The sequence below is a fragment of the Glycine max genome, chromosome 6 (genome assembly GCF_000004515.6).
Source record: "Glycine max cultivar Williams 82 chromosome 6, Glycine_max_v4.0, whole genome shotgun sequence".
Lineage (NCBI taxonomy): Eukaryota > Viridiplantae > Streptophyta > Magnoliopsida > Fabales > Fabaceae > Glycine > Glycine max.
Genome location: NC_038242.2, coordinates 21422525 through 21438848, shown reverse-complemented (window position 1 = coordinate 21438848; position 16324 = coordinate 21422525). Strand labels below are relative to the sequence as shown.

The following is a 16324-nucleotide window of genomic DNA, read 5'->3' as shown; positions in this document are numbered from 1 at the left end:
TACACTCTAATATAATCCCTTCTTGAGCATAGCAACGTGTAATGACCTTTTGTTACATTAAAGTCCATTGATCTCTCTGTTTCTCCCTCTCAATAATTGCTTATATTATATGCTTGAAAATTCATGCTTTATTATTCCGAATTCATAGGATGAAAGAGATTCTCTCCAAAAAAAAAAAAAAAAGGATGCAAGAGAATATATAAAATATACAATTGAATTAATGCGAGAGAACACGATAATTATCGCTCTAGAGGTCCTCAAAACATACACATATAGCAGCAAGAACATCATAATGTAAGCTAGACGCTGTCTAAAATTGACTCGTCGAGTTAATTAACAATTGACTCTTGGCTATTCTAATGCAATGCCTGAATGTCTACGTCTTTGTGAGAATGATTGAGGGTATATATAATTAGATTTGTGGTTTATATTTTCTAGTATTAAGTTTGGATAGCTACCAAGATTGATTATGATTAAAAAATTAAGGTGAAAAAAAAGTGGAAGCAATTATGTTATTTTAACTTTGGCTTAAATGCAATTCTATTCTTTCTATTTGTTTAATTCATAATTTTAGTTTTTTTTTATTTTAAGTTTGAGATGTTTAATCTTCACATTTTAAAAATTCATAATTTTAATCTATTAATTTTAAAATAAAAACATTTAATTATTTTATTTTTAAAATTTACAATTTTGATCAAATTTTTAATTTTTTGTATGCTTTGTTTTTGTCCAATTAAATTCTAAGAACTAATGTTTCCATTTAAGGTACCCTCAATAAATGAATTGATTGATTACAAAGTAAGAAATAAAAGAAACAAAATACATACAAAATTAAATATTAAACAAAAATTATGAATTTTCTTAAATACGAGGATCAAATATTTATATTTTGAAATATAAGGATCAAACTTACAGATTTTATAAAATAAGAAGATTAAATGTCTCAATTTTAAAATATATGAATCAAAATTAAAGATTGAATAAGATAGAAAAAATAAAATTACATCTAAATCTTTAACTTTCAATGTAAAATGATAATAGATTTAGATAAAAACTCAAAAATTGATTCTCTAGTTCATAAAATCATGATAACACCATGAAAAGGTTGCAACAACTATTTATTGCTTCTCTCTTACCTTGATTTTTTAATCAATTATGCTAGAAGTGAATCTAAACCAAACATATTATGAATCTAATCCAAACACACTATACAACTAATTTTCTTAATCTCGTAACATACATGTTGTTATATAGCGCCAAGGCAGGCTGGTTACACAAATTTTTTAAGTAGCTGAGTTGTAAATAACGCAATTAAGTTAGTAACTAATTTATATCTTGTCCTGATTACCCTATTAATCTCATAGTTTAATACGTTGTTAAATGTTACTTCATGTGACGTTGGATGCTATAGTTTTTAAAATGATTTAGCAGCAAATATACCCGTAGATGCCTTTCTGTGACGCATGGCTCTAAGGGGAATATTCTAATTACTATAACATCATACCCATGAAGAAAAAGACTGTACCTTTGGGCTCCCTAACAATGTAAATTAATCTTTTTTTTTTCTCAAAGTAAATTAGCTTTCATGCATCAAGCAAGTAGGGAAAGGACTTGTAGCAGAGAAAGAGGGACACTTCAAATAGAAACACAAATTTGGAAAAAGGCCATCCACCAGTTGTAGAAAGTTTGATCAATCAAAAACAACCTTATGTGAACAAGGGCATTGCACAAAACGTGCACATTATTAGCTTACACAGTCTAGAAAAGGACAAGCATACAAAGAGAGATTCACTCAAAACTTTCCAGTAAGAGCAATACACAAGTGACATTACATTGCAGCATATTTTAACTTCACAGCCTTAAATATAAATCTAATTAACTGGGACAGTAATAAGTACTAAGACAATGACAATTTAACGTTGAGTTCATTACACTAAAAATAAAGAAGGGTTTTTCGGCATTGATTAAATTTGTAACGTGCATCCTATCCTGGAAAACTAATGATTTGAGGCAAACGACAGTGACAACGCTAAATGTTTTTCAGAAAAATGAATTAGCATTCTCCAATTAGTGCACTGCAGATAATGGGCATCACAAATAGATATTGTGGAAACTGGGAAACCTAAATATGACCCATCAACCTCTGCCACCAGGGTCGGGTATCCAAATCAAACCCAATGTCCAATTAAAACGTAAAATGCTTTGATGTGTGTTTTAATTAATTTTTTTATGAGAACACTGTGAGGTACAGTTCATCTGCACTGCAGCATTCCGTGAGTGCTACATGAAGCGAAACTCGTGAAACCAAGGGCTGTCAAGTGTCAGATTCTCATGTTCCAAATCAACACCAAAAAAAAAAAAAAAGCAGAAAGAAAAATTACCTGCATGCATAGCAGCTGTAGGAAATCAAATAAACCAATAGAAACAAAACCGAGCAGCATGTAGTAACATGTAGTTTATCCGACTGAAATTGAATTTAATCGCCTTTTAATTAATTTCTTGAATTCGAATTCTATGATTAAAAAAATGTGATTAGAATAGGAAGAGAGATTCACTAAAACTAGTCGGTCTAATTTTCAAATAGGGATTAATGGATGAATACTTGCTATTAGCCTCGTAGTAATTCAAATGATTGGTTTAGTAGAGGATCTTATTATACTCACATGAATGAAAATAATTTATTTAGAGAGAAAATTTTTGTTTAATTTTTTTTATGTATAAAATTATTTTTTTTCAGCTACAACCAGGTATTAAAAAACACTCATTACCTCTAACCTAATAAAAAAAGTATGAGTGTCATAGTAAAAAAAAAAAAAAAAGTTACATGTGAAATTACAGTGAGAGCAAGTTGGAATTAGCATATGATTACATTGCCATTTAAAATTTTATACCTTGATGGGTAGGTCAAGTAAACTAGAGTAATTGACTGTTTTCACAGGGTGTTGTACTTTTGGGGTCTGGCCCCAGAAATCCACACAAATCACAATTGTGAATGGTGGTACCGCGGTAGTAGACCCAGACGCCACTTGTTGGCGTCAATGCCCCTCCCAAAACCCCAAGATGAGACTGGGCATCATAACATCTACTTGGCCACCTTTGCCACCTTTTAGGCTACTAAAAATCAAAGGCACGTTACCGTGGCATTAGGGGTACCTTTTAAAAAAAGGGCCACGAATTATATAAGTAGTGTCGTAGTAGTAGTATCTTTCAATTTGATGCATTAGTACTGCTGATAGCTACTTAACACAAACTAGCAAGTAGCATCACGCATCATGGTCATACATTATACAAGGCAACTTCTCCGTTAATTTCCTCACACATCCCTTTCTCCCTCTTTCTCTTTCTCTTTCTCTTTCTCTCCTTCCTTTTCATCACTCACTTTTCACTCCCAAGTCCCAACCACAACCCCTCCTCTCCTCTCCTCGATCAGTGCCATAAATCAATTCTTTCTTTCTATCTATCTCTGTCCACAATTCTCTTTATGTCAACAAACCTAAAACTAAAACCTGCTTGAGAGAGTAGGGAATTAATTAATTAATTTTCTTTCATTTCATCTTTTAAGTTGATCTGTGAAAATGGCTTCATCTTCCTCCAACGGCAGTTCCAGCGGAAGCAAGAGTTGGGACATCGACGGCGACCTCGCCGGTTTCGGCTACAAAGTCCGTTCATCGGAGCTGCAACACGTGGCAGAAAACATGGAGCGTTTAGAGAACGTGATGGACATTGTGAACTCATCAACCAACAATAACATATCTCAGCTGGCCTCCGATACAGTCTTCTACAACCCCTCCGACATAGGTTCCTGGGTCGACACGCTTCTCTCCGAGTTCGACCAAACGGCGTCGTTGCCCTACGATTTCTCGGATTTTCTCGATCTCGACACGGATCAGAATCAAAACCACAAACCAACGCTGGTAACAATGGAAGAAGACTCAGGGATAAGACTCGTCCACACGCTGATGACCTGTGCGGATTCCGTGCAACGTGGTGACCTCGCATTCGCGGGCTCCCTCATCGAGAACATGCAGGGGCTGTTGGCTCACGTGAACACCAACATCGGAATCGGTAAAGTCGCTGGATATTTCATCGATGCCTTGCGCCGTCGCATCTTAGGGCAAGGCGTGTTTCAAACGTTGTCGTCGTCCTCGTATCCGTACGAGGACAACGTACTCTACCACCACTACTACGAGGCCTGCCCTTACTTGAAGTTCGCGCACTTCACGGCGAATCAGGCTATTTTAGAAGCTTTCAACGGTCATGATTGTGTCCACGTGATTGACTTCAATCTCATGCAGGGGCTCCAGTGGCCCGCGCTGATTCAGGCCCTGGCGCTTCGGCCCGGTGGGCCTCCGTTGTTGAGGCTCACGGGCATTGGGCCTCCCTCATCTGACAACCGCGACACGCTCCGCGAAATCGGGCTCAGGCTCGCTGAGCTGGCGCGGTCGGTTAATGTTAGATTTGCATTTCGTGGCGTGGCGGCGTGGCGGCTCGAAGACGTGAAGCCGTGGATGCTGCAGGTGAATCCGAACGAAGCCGTGGCGGTTAACTCCATCATGCAGTTGCATCGGCTTCTTGCTTCGGACTCCGATCCAATAGGTTCGGGCATCGAAACCGTGCTGGGTTGGATCCGAAGCTTGAACCCGAAGATTATTTCCGTTGTAGAACAGGAAGCGAACCACAACCAGGACCGGTTCTTGGAGCGGTTCACGGAAGCGTTGCATTACTACTCGACCGTTTTTGACTCGCTGGAGGCGTGTCCGGTCGAACCGGACAAGGCACTTGCGGAGATGTACCTGCAAAGGGAGATATGCAACGTGGTGAGCAGCGAGGGACCGGCGCGAGTCGAGAGGCACGAGCCGCTGGCTAAGTGGAGGGAGCGGCTCGAGAAAGCCGGCTTCAAGCCGCTGCATTTGGGGTCAAACGCGTACAAGCAAGCCAGCATGTTGCTGACTCTTTTCTCTGCTGAAGGGTACTCCGTGGAAGAGAATCAAGGATGCTTGACTTTGGGGTGGCATAGCCGCCCTCTCATTGCGGCTTCGGCTTGGCAAGCTGCGCCGATGCAGGACAGGGAAACGCTGCGTTTCGAGCAATGAGTTTCAAGAAACGGAAAAATTGTTTAATTATAGTAGTAACTAGTAAACAAGAGTGATGTATAATGTAAATTTTTCTCTCTCTATCTCTCTCTCTCTCTCTCCTCTCTATTTCTTTTTTCTTTTCCTTTTCTTCTTCTTTTGAAATGGTCAGTTTTGCGAAATTATTTTGTGGATTTTCGATCCTTTCAATTTTACAGACGCGACTCTGGTTGGGGGTTTCGCTGTTTTGGGCGGCAGGTTTTCTCTTTTTGTTTAAAACCGAATGAAAGTGACGGGGACGTCGGTGTGGGTCAATTGAGGGATGCGATTTGAAAATAGATCATGACATTATTGGGTTCAAATGTGACTTCATTTGATAATTATCGTGATTAAGAAAGGATATTTGTTCCACCAAAATGAAAACTTAGGTCGGGGGATCCACAATTATTTATGTGCTTTTCCATCCGAAACTCAAGTCATGTACTTAGCTCACAGGTTGACTGCAGGTTTGGTTCAAATTTTCTAACACGGTTGTCAACGTTGAATTGAAGTTGCTGTTCATAGCTTTTGGGTGGTGCTGGTTTAGTTTTATGTTAGTAAAACTAATTTTAAGTCTAAAATTGATTTTAAAGATTTTTTTACATATTTAATTTTATATTAGAGAAAAAATCAGAATTGATTTTAAATTGAAGTAATTTTAAATAATTTTGTATCTGGTTAAATAAAATATACATAATTTTATTTTAAAATCAATTATAATCAAAATCATTCAAACATAAATCATATTCCTTTAAAGTTAATTCTTATCAAAATTAATTTTACAAAATCAACTTTATTAATGTTCATCTAAACACACATCTAAACTTTGAATCGGCCATGTTTATATAAAAATAAAAATTAAAAATATTACTTTGGTGCATGTTAAAAACAACATACACTAGTATGGATTATATCTCATTCAGTCATATAATGACACATAACTTACTTTATCACATTAAATAATTAAGTTTGATTTTTTTTCAATGAAAGTCTAAGGATCTTTTAACAAATTTGATACATCTATCTACTATATCATATAAAATAAGATTTTACAACATGGACAAATACCAATGACATCACCGTATTCATTCTCATCAAATTATAAATATAATCATTAATTATAATTAAAATTAATTAAGAATATTAATATATATTTTTATTCTAATTAAGGTAATTATTATTCTAATTATAACAACCAATCATGATTAAAATATTCTAACTAATAAATATTTTTTTATAATTCAAATTTATTAATAACAAAAATATATTGTGATTCTAATTTAAATTTAATTAACATTAATATTTTTTTATAATTATAGTAACTTTTTTACTATCATGATTTTATGAAATTGTCGTAAATATTTATTATAATGATAATAATAATAAAAATAAATTAAATGTTATTTTTAGGGGTGTATTGGATTAGGATTTTAAAATGTTATTTTGGCATATAAAAAAATCATATGGATTTAAGAGACTTGGTAAGAATGTAATAACTTTTAACATTTTTTTAAAAGACTTTTACAATTAGAGTTTTGTAGTTTGAATTTTAATGAATTTATAAAAGTATAAATTTATAAGATTTGAAAGGACATTATGTATTTTTAAGATTTTAAAGGACTCCATGAATTTTATTCAAAATTATGAATAAAGATCCATGATTTTTCTCACCTAACACTTTAGATGAAACTCATCTTATACAAATAATCTTAACCTATTACATAACAAATCAATTTTTCCTAGCATATTTACAAGTAGAATGGACTCATTATCCTTCAATCATCACTCATGTTAATTGTATAAAAACTATATAATGCAATGTCTTACCAGTAGCATATATACTTGTAGTATATATAATGCAATGTCTTATCATCACAATAACAATCTCACTAGACAAAAATCATGCCAACAATTGTTTCAAACCACATTTATATATATACCAACTCATGTATAAAAAAAACCATTTTTATATTTATCCACTTATACATGAGTCAATTTCTCACATTCATTAAAAATAAACATGCTACTACAAAAAAAGACTTTTACAACACGAGATCAACATCGATTTTATAAAAATTGTTGTCTTAAAAAATATGGTGACATTTTTGTAAATAATTACAACTTGTTGACATTGGTTTTTGAAAAATCGTTGTTGAAACAGCCTTTTGACGTCAATTTCTTTAATAACTAATGTTGAAATTAAGAGTTCAACATTGTTTTCTAAAAAGCCATCTTTAATAGGGTTATTGTTTTTTGTTTTTTACTCTTGCTCCCTCTCACTCTCACTCTCACTCTCGACCTTGAGCTATTTCTCTTGTTCTCACTTAGTCACTCAGAAACCTGTTAACTTATTGGCAAGTGCACCAATTTGTCCAATTAGTAAAGTAAAATGAAAGTTTGAGTGTCGAGTTCAAATGAACTTTGTTTGTACTTAGAGTTGTGTCTATCCAATTTTCAAGCAATTAATGAATTGATTCGAATATTTGTAACATATGGCATTAAAAGTAAATTTGACATAAAATTAAACTAATAAGCTAGCATGTGCAAGTGCGAGAAAAACAAACACTCGAAGCAGTAAAGTGATGGTCGATGCAGGATTACGGGCATGTTGGGGCTTAGCCTACCAAAACTACTCTTGATGCACGCTAATGATTTTTCTTTATTCAATATAATTCCAATTATCACCTACATATACTCATATACTCTAACCATGATTCCTCACACAAAAGAGCCTAATTTACCTAATTCTTCTCCTAATTCTTTAAGAGATAAACTAGTTAAATTGCATAATTAACGAAGATACATACAACAGGCTAAATAACACCTTTCTATCCCTAGAGATGAATTATTTAGATGTTCTTTTGCAGTTCTTAAGAGATGAACATTTTCCAATGCCTATAGACTCCGAAGAATCCATTAGAGCCCCACCTTCCTCATTCAGGTCCAACTCCTAAAATAACTTTTGCATACAAACACTGCTCATGAATTATACAATACTCATGACCTTACACTTATTTTGAAACACATTTAACACAATGTGCTACAATTTAACACCTCACCTAACTTTTAATCCTACACTTTCCTTTTAACACCTCGCACATAAACATTTTTCTCAAGGTAAACACCAGTCGGGTTATTGTATAATTCACAACTTACAACACAAGTAATATCACCTCAAGTATTAACCACATACTTATTGACAACCAAACTCCATGTCCACAATTTTAATATCTCACAATTTAACACATATTCAATTTATTCCTTACACACAATTTCAATCTCAATTTCATGATCCCAATATAAAAATTTGAAAACAATCCCATGTCAAAAATTCTTATGCATACATAAATATATAGCTAACACATATGCATAATATCATATATATTTCCAAATTCCAACACAATTAATTTTCAAGATCTTACCACAACATAATAATAATAATAATAATAATAATAATAATAATAATAATAATAATAATAGAAGACACAATCCATGAATGAATTAGTCCTGCATGTAACAAAGCTTTCCTACATGTATATAATGACAAATTGTTCTGGTTTAGATCAAAATTACATAAACCACTTAAAAATAATCTTTCTTGCAGATTTTAATTATCTACTCATGTGTACAGTGTACTAGCAAAAAAAGGAACCACTTATCTATCACTAATAATATAAAATAATATTTCACGTATATATTTTCTTTTATATACGAATATTTTATATGGTTTAAACATAGTAACCATCGCAAGGCTAAGGATTCGTATCTCCAAATTATTTCAATTGAAAATATATTCATATAATGACAAATCTTTAATCAATTTTATGATCGACATGCAACTTCTGAAAGTTTACTAAAGAAATGACTTTGAAGCTAAAAAACATTTTAATACCTTATGTCTACACAAACATTACCAACACAGAATCATGAAATAGGGACTCATGAATCATGAATTGGAATAAAGGAGGAAAGGCCAAACTATAACATTTATACGATAGACTTTTCACTCAATTGCTACACATAGTCACAATAAGGAATTGATTTCTTCTTCGCCACATTTTTATTTCACATGGAAGAAACAACATGATACTTGTGATGGAAATTTACATATTAAGCATTGAATACAATTCTTCATAGTAAATAATTTACTTTTCATAATCGAATTAATACAAGTACTTAGAGTTACGCTGATACACATGAATATTTAAAGGTAATTCAATCATTTGGAAAAAGGTATAGTTCATATACATGAATATTCTATGCACTCAAATCATAATCTTAATTTCAACAATTCATGTTAAATAGAAGAAAAAAAAACCCCAATCCCTAGGATTCACACTCAACACAAAAACATATCAATTTTACAACAATTTTGCATCGGGACACCAATTGGTCCGTCAAACACAATCAATCCACAATTAAAAACATAATAACATAATTGAATTTCATAAAACAACCCAAAAATTGATCCTCTAGGGATCCCTATACATGTTCATTCTAATTCCCAAGCGTGAGTAACTCATCTTTTACCTCGATGTAGTCGCTCAAACGTTCTCCGTTAGCCATGGTGGCATTTCTGGTACTCTCTAGAGCTCTTCCTTCGATTGCTCTGTTAGGGTTCTTGAGAGTCAAAGAAAAAAGAACATAAAATGTTTTGTAAAACTACTCTAGGGTTAAAAGTTCTTTTATATAGTGAGTTCTAATGACCTAATTCTTATTCTTATTTTATTTATTTGTTTGAAAAAAAAACAAAGGAAACAATTTTTTTTTGTTATTCTTATTTTTCTTTGTTAACTCATTGGCAAGTGCACCAATTCTTCCAAGTAAGTAAAGTAAAATGGAAGTTCGAGTGTCAAGTCCATATGGACTTTGTTTATACTCAGAGTTGTGTCTATCCATTTTTCAAGCAATTAATGAATTGATTCAAATATTTGTGATATGGAATATTAAAAGTAAATTGACATAAAATTAAGCTAATTATCTAGCACGTGCAAGGCAAGAAAACAAACAATCCGAGCGGTGAAGCGACGATTGATGCGGAATACGGATATGTTGGGGCTTAGCCTACTGAAACTACTTTTGATGCAATGTTAATGATTTTTCTCTATTTAATATTATTCCAATTATCACCTACATCTACTCATATACTCTAGCCATGATTTCTTATACGAAAAAGCCTAATTTACCTAATTCCTTTCCTAATCCCTTAAGAGATAAACTAGTTAAATTGCATTATTAACGAAGATGCATACAACAGGCTAAATAACACAATTTTATCCCTAGAGATGAATTATTTAGATGCTCTTTTCTAGTTCTTAAGAGATGAACATTTTTCAATGCCTAAACCCTAAAACATAGCATGAATATGGATGATCAAGCCACAAGCATGAGAATGAGCACAAAAAAGAGTCACTGAAACTAAAATAACATTAAATAGATAGTAAGAGTCATTACATCAAGAGTGTTTGGTTACTAAACTCCAAATAATGGGTGGTTTAGCCTCTCATTGTCATGAAAGGCTTACAATTGCAAAAAGGTGAAGAAGGCTGGAGACAATGGAGAAGAATAAAGATGAAGGGATGAAATGGTTGCTAATGGTTGATTTTCTTTCTTCTTGCATGAACCTTAGCCTTTGCTCTCTGTGGGAAGCTAAATAATTTATTCCCCCTTCCTACTTTCACGTAAAATGCTGCTTACTGAGTGAATGGGTCATGCTAAGCGCGTATGGCACGTTGAGCGAGAGTCACTAGATCTTCAACTTCTCTTCCAAGCCTTATTCTGCGTTTCTACAAAAAATACACCACCAAAATAGTATAAATTTACCAGTTTAATCACCTACTGGACAAAATTCAAATGGTGCCAAAATCCTAACGATTCACACAAAAAGAAGCAATAAAAGAGGGAGAATCCAACAATTTTTATATGACTTAATTACAAAGTATACTTATGCACAACAATTATGAAAACCCTACCCTAAGCCTCTTACACTTTGCCTCCATTGTCAACGACGACGAGCTTTGTTGCCTCCATTGTGGTCAATGACAATCTTTCTTCCTTCGCAAACTATAGATCTGGTGTGTGGAAGACAAAAATGAAACGCAAATTTGGGATGAATCATAGATCTGGGACAAGGGCAGATTTGAGAGGAAAAGAAGATATGTTAGGGAGAGATGGTGATGAACCCTTCACCAGCGCATCACAAAATTGGCATCACCGTCGACCTGAGGCTTAGGTACCACCATGTATAGCAATCTTCATTCGCGTTTTTCACCCAACCTTAGCAATCTTCAATCACAATTCTTTCTCCATACGCTAGCAATCTTTAATTGTGATTTTCTCTGCACCTTAACAATCTTCAATCACGATTTTCTCACAACTCTGGTAACTTATGATTTATTTTGATTACTTTCTCACATCTCTGGACACCTTAATTAATAGTCTTTGCTAAAAACAATTATATCTTTTCTTGTTTTTCTCTTTCGGTTATATGAATTATTCATAATGGTGTTATTTTTTTGTATGGTACTATGCAGAGTAAAGTTTGATGGTTACTTTGAGGATGAGTTAACAAAGGTTTGGTAATTGCTTTCTCTCTCTCTCTCTCTCTCTCTCTCTCTCTCTCTCTCTCTCTCTCTCCCTATATCTCATCCACTTTGTTATACAAAGACCTTTTGTGCTTTTATGAATAGATTTGGCCATTGGAACTTAATTTTTCCATCACTTTTCCTTTTAAAAGTTGTAAGACAATTTTTATGTGCATCATCATCTTATATATATATATATATATATATATATATTAGACGGGGTATGTCTTATAACATTGTACAATTGCAAAGAAAAGTTAAGGTAGTGTCTATAAAAGTTGTAAGACAATTTTTACTTAGTAATTTACTCTGCATATCCCTTTTTTGTCGATTTTCTTAACTCCACAAAGGTCCTTATTATATGGTATTGACCCTAAAGGTGAATTACAACTACAAAGAAAAGTCGAGGTAGTGTTTATGGTGTTAGAGTTTCTAACTTAAATTTTAATTATTTGTATATTAGTTATTGTGTTTATTTTGGTATTCACAAAATCCCATATATTAGTAAGTCATGGACACTGACTTCTCTTAGTATTATTATATTTTACATATTATAAAGTAAGTTTGGAATTACATGCTATGGTTTTTCTAAAGTTGTTTTTACCATGATATATTTCAACATTTACCTATAAATCAGTTGTCATTATTGATGCAATGTGGCTCAATATTTTGTACCAGCAAGCTTTGTTTTCTTAAACTAACTAATAGTATCAATGTATATGGGATTTTTTTTTACTGGATCTGCTCCTTTTGATTAGAGAGCAAGAAGTGGTCGTGATATTTAGAAGAGTAGTTACCTTAGCTTAGAAAATAATGTGAGACTTCTATTGAAGCAACCACATAGTTAGTAGTGGAATCAAGATGGTTTGTATAGATGCTCCAAATTCGAAGAATTGTGATGATCTCTCATATCATACACTCTAGGACATGTTGTTCATGATTCAAAACAGTAAAACAAGTTATAATTGTCTACCGCTTCCAACAAAGATACAAGGGATTATGTACGATGGGAAAAGAAAAACATATCAATTAGCAAGAAAAGAAAGAAAGAAAGAAAGTCTCATGAAATCCCACGGGTTTGGGTATGATTGTTTTATGTGTATTTTCTACTAAAAACTCTCACGAAATCCATTAAAATCCATCCTAAAAAAAATCCATCGAAATTTGTATACTTTTGAATAGGCTTAAATATGTTTTTCATACCTGGAAATTCATTTTTGGTCAATTAAATACCTGAATTTTTTTTGTTTCAAAGTAGTACCTGCCATTAGTCCCATTATGTTAAGTGATGACGTGATAGACAGAGTGTCACGTCATCAAGCCTTATCAGTAAACACGTAGGCAGATCCAGCCATGTCATTATTTATTATTCTTTTTTTAAAATCCTATTATTATATTTCATTAATAAAAATTTAAAAAAAAAAACTTGACTGGGAATTGGAAAATGTTGATTCTTCAAAAGTGTGAGTTCGTCTTCTCGGTAGTGGTAGTGGCTTTTTCCAATAGTTGATCGTAAGTGGTTGTAAGTGTTATCGATGTTGAATGTGATATCTACTAAGTGGAAACAAAACGAGAGAGTCTCCTTCATGTGTACGTGTTGTCGCATTCAAGAGAGGAGTCATCTTCGAATTGTAGCAGCTACTGTGATTTTTTTCATTTTGTTTATTTGCTTTTCCTTTCCTAGTGGTTCCCCTATCTCCTATTACCGTGTTGCAGTGGTCCCTAATTTGTGAAGTTGAAAAAATTTAAATTTTTATTTGGGTTTTTTCAGGTTTTATGAAGGTCTGAGTACGAAATGATTAAGGGTTTGAGGAAGGTTCATTTACAAAGGTGAAGTTATGCCTAAGCCCCTAAAAAGGTTGGACTAGGAGGTTGAAAAGTTTGGGAATTAGGTAGCTGCTTGGGAAGGAGATGGACATTTTGAAGTCATATATTTATTCTATTGAAAAATTTATTATTGGTATAAACAAACAGAGTTGTTCATGTAACTTTTGGAGATTGGTTGGCATACCTTGCAAACATGTAGTGGTTGCAATACAATTAAATTTTTTTAAGGTTGTCGATTATGTGAATAATTAATATTCAAGGGATACATATGGTGTTTGTTATGGACGTAAGGTGACATCAATTAATGGTATGAATATGTGGCCAGTTATAGATTTGATGAGATTCAACCACCAAAATACAAAAAGGGTCCTAGTAGGCCAAATAAATTTAGAAGGAGAAAGCTTGATGAAGATCCTAATTGATGTAGCTCCATGTGGAGCTTGTAGGCCTTGGATCTTTTTCATCAATGGAGTCCTTTGCTTCTTGAAGATCAATGGAAGCGGAATGGAGAAGGAGGAAAGATGATTGGAGACGCCACTTCAAGGAGAAGATGAGTCAAGAACAAGCTTACCACCATAAGAAGCCATGAATAAGAGCTTGAAGGTAGGAGAAAATGAGTGGAGGGAGAAAGAGAGAAGGAGCACAAAATTTTATGCCTCAAATGAGGTCTGAACTTTGAAGTGTAATTCTCAAATTATCAAAGTTGAAAAAATGCACACACAAGGCCTCTATTTATAGCCTAAGTGTCACACAAAATTGGAGGAAAATTTGAATTCAATTCAAATTTCACTTAAATTTGAATTTGAATTTGTGGAGCCAAAATTTCACTAATTATTATTAGTGAATTTTAGCTATGGTTCAGCCTACTAATCCAAATCAAGTCCAAGATTATCCACTAAATGTGCTTAGGTGTCATGAGGCAAGTAAAGCATGAAGGACATGCACAAAGTGTGACTATATGATGTGGCAATGAGGTGTAGCAAGCAAATGTTCACCTCTCCCTTAGGATGGTCCAAAATTTAATTGGATTGGGCTTCTCTCAATTCAATTAAATTTCTCTCCAACACACACACATCAAATAGTGCACTTAATGCATGTAAAATTACAAAACTACCCCTAATACAAAAACTAGTCTAGGATGGTTAACCTCCAAGACTCAAAAATATTCCTTCAAGCAACGCACCAATTTCCTCTTCCAATCCTTATTGTAGGCAACACTTAAACACAAAAAAAGAAGAAGAAGACAAGCAAGAAAACAAAAGATGAAATGAAAGCTAAACCAAAAGGAAATTTAATGTGACATTAATTCAATGAGATTCAAGAAAAAAATAAAGCAAAAGGAAAGCACCACAAGCCAAGGTGGAACACAAAGGAAGTCCTGGAATGTCACTAGATTAGATTGACAAATTAAAAACAAGACTCATAGAAAAATTCTAGTTATGTCAATTTAGCAACACATCTAAAAGATGAACAACTCCAAGGAGTCAAATAGGCTTGTAATACAACTCAAAATAATGAATTATTTTCAAGCAAATCAAGCATACACATTTTTTTGTTGTTCTGGACGTGAATTTTGATATTAATCTTTATCACCTTTTCTTGCTCATTTATTTTTCGTTTTTGTTCATTCTTTTTCCTTTGTTTTCATCCAGATGTCTATTTTATCCAGTTAAAATTTCAGCTCAAAAATCAAAGTATTCAAGCCATGGTGGAGTTAAGAAGACAATGTACCAAAACTGACAGCAACCAGAATTTCAACCCAGAAATCAAGAATATTGTTTATGCTTCTCAATTGTCTTGAATAACCCAATTCAAGAGAGATTAATACTTATTTTGATTCACAAATCCAGCCACAACTCAGCACCACAACTCAATTTCTTCATAGGCATCATATAGGAAACTTAGAAAACAAAAATAAGTTCAACAACAAGACTACTTCTAGGAATTTATTTAGAACATGTTATGAACTAAATAACATGCATGAATTAGACTCAAAATTCAAATGATAGGCTAAGAATTGCAAGAGAGAATGAACAAATGTATCTAGAATTCAATAAACAAAATCAAAATTGAACACAAACTTAGAACATAATGTGACAATTATTATGACTAAACATAACTTTAAGACAACATGAATGAAGTGATTTACACTTAGATTTTTGTGTTTTCTTTTCTAATCAATATTTTGAAAGAAAATTGAGATCTAAAGGTTCAGCACAAGAAGATTATGACTGAAAAATGATAGAACCTAAAATCAACACAAAAACATGATTCAAGAGCATATATATAAAATTTGAATCATAGAAATGCAAGAACAAGTGTAGATCTAAGATTTAATCAATTTTTTTTAATCTACTCTAAACAGCACCAAACCATAAGACAATGGAGGAGATACATGGAGAAGAAGATGAAGAACGAGGAATTGAAGTGAATTGACCGAACAAAAAGATAGAGGAAACAAAAGAACATCACCTAGATGAAGATGCTTTGATACCACATGATGTAACTCCATGTGGAGCTTGTAGGCCTTGGATCTTCTTCATCAATGGAGTCCTTTGCTTCTTGAAGATCAATGGAAGTGGAATGGAGAATGAGGAAAGATGATTGGAGATGCCACTTCAAGGAGAAGATGAGTCAAGAACAAGCTCACCACCATAGGAAGCTGTGGATAAGAGCTTGAAGGTAAGAGAAGATGAGTGGAGGGAGAAAGAGAGAAGGAGCACAAAATTTTATGCCCCAAATGAGGTCTGAACTTTGAAGTATAATTCTAAAATGATCAAAGTTGAAAAAATGCACACACAA

The 16324-nt window shown here is 33.4% G+C and overlaps 1 protein-coding gene across 1 annotated transcript; it reads left to right on the top strand.

Moving 5' to 3' along the window:
• Positions 1 to 3133: 3133 nt before the first annotated feature.
• On the top strand, positions 3134 to 5176 carry LOC100814551 (DELLA protein DWARF8). The gene has a single exon (XM_003528233.5). The coding sequence runs from the start codon at positions 3576 to 3578 to the stop codon at positions 5091 to 5093; it is 1518 nt and encodes a 505-aa protein (XP_003528281.1). The 5' UTR covers positions 3134 to 3575; the 3' UTR covers positions 5094 to 5176.
• Positions 5177 to 16324: the final 11148 nt, after the last annotated feature.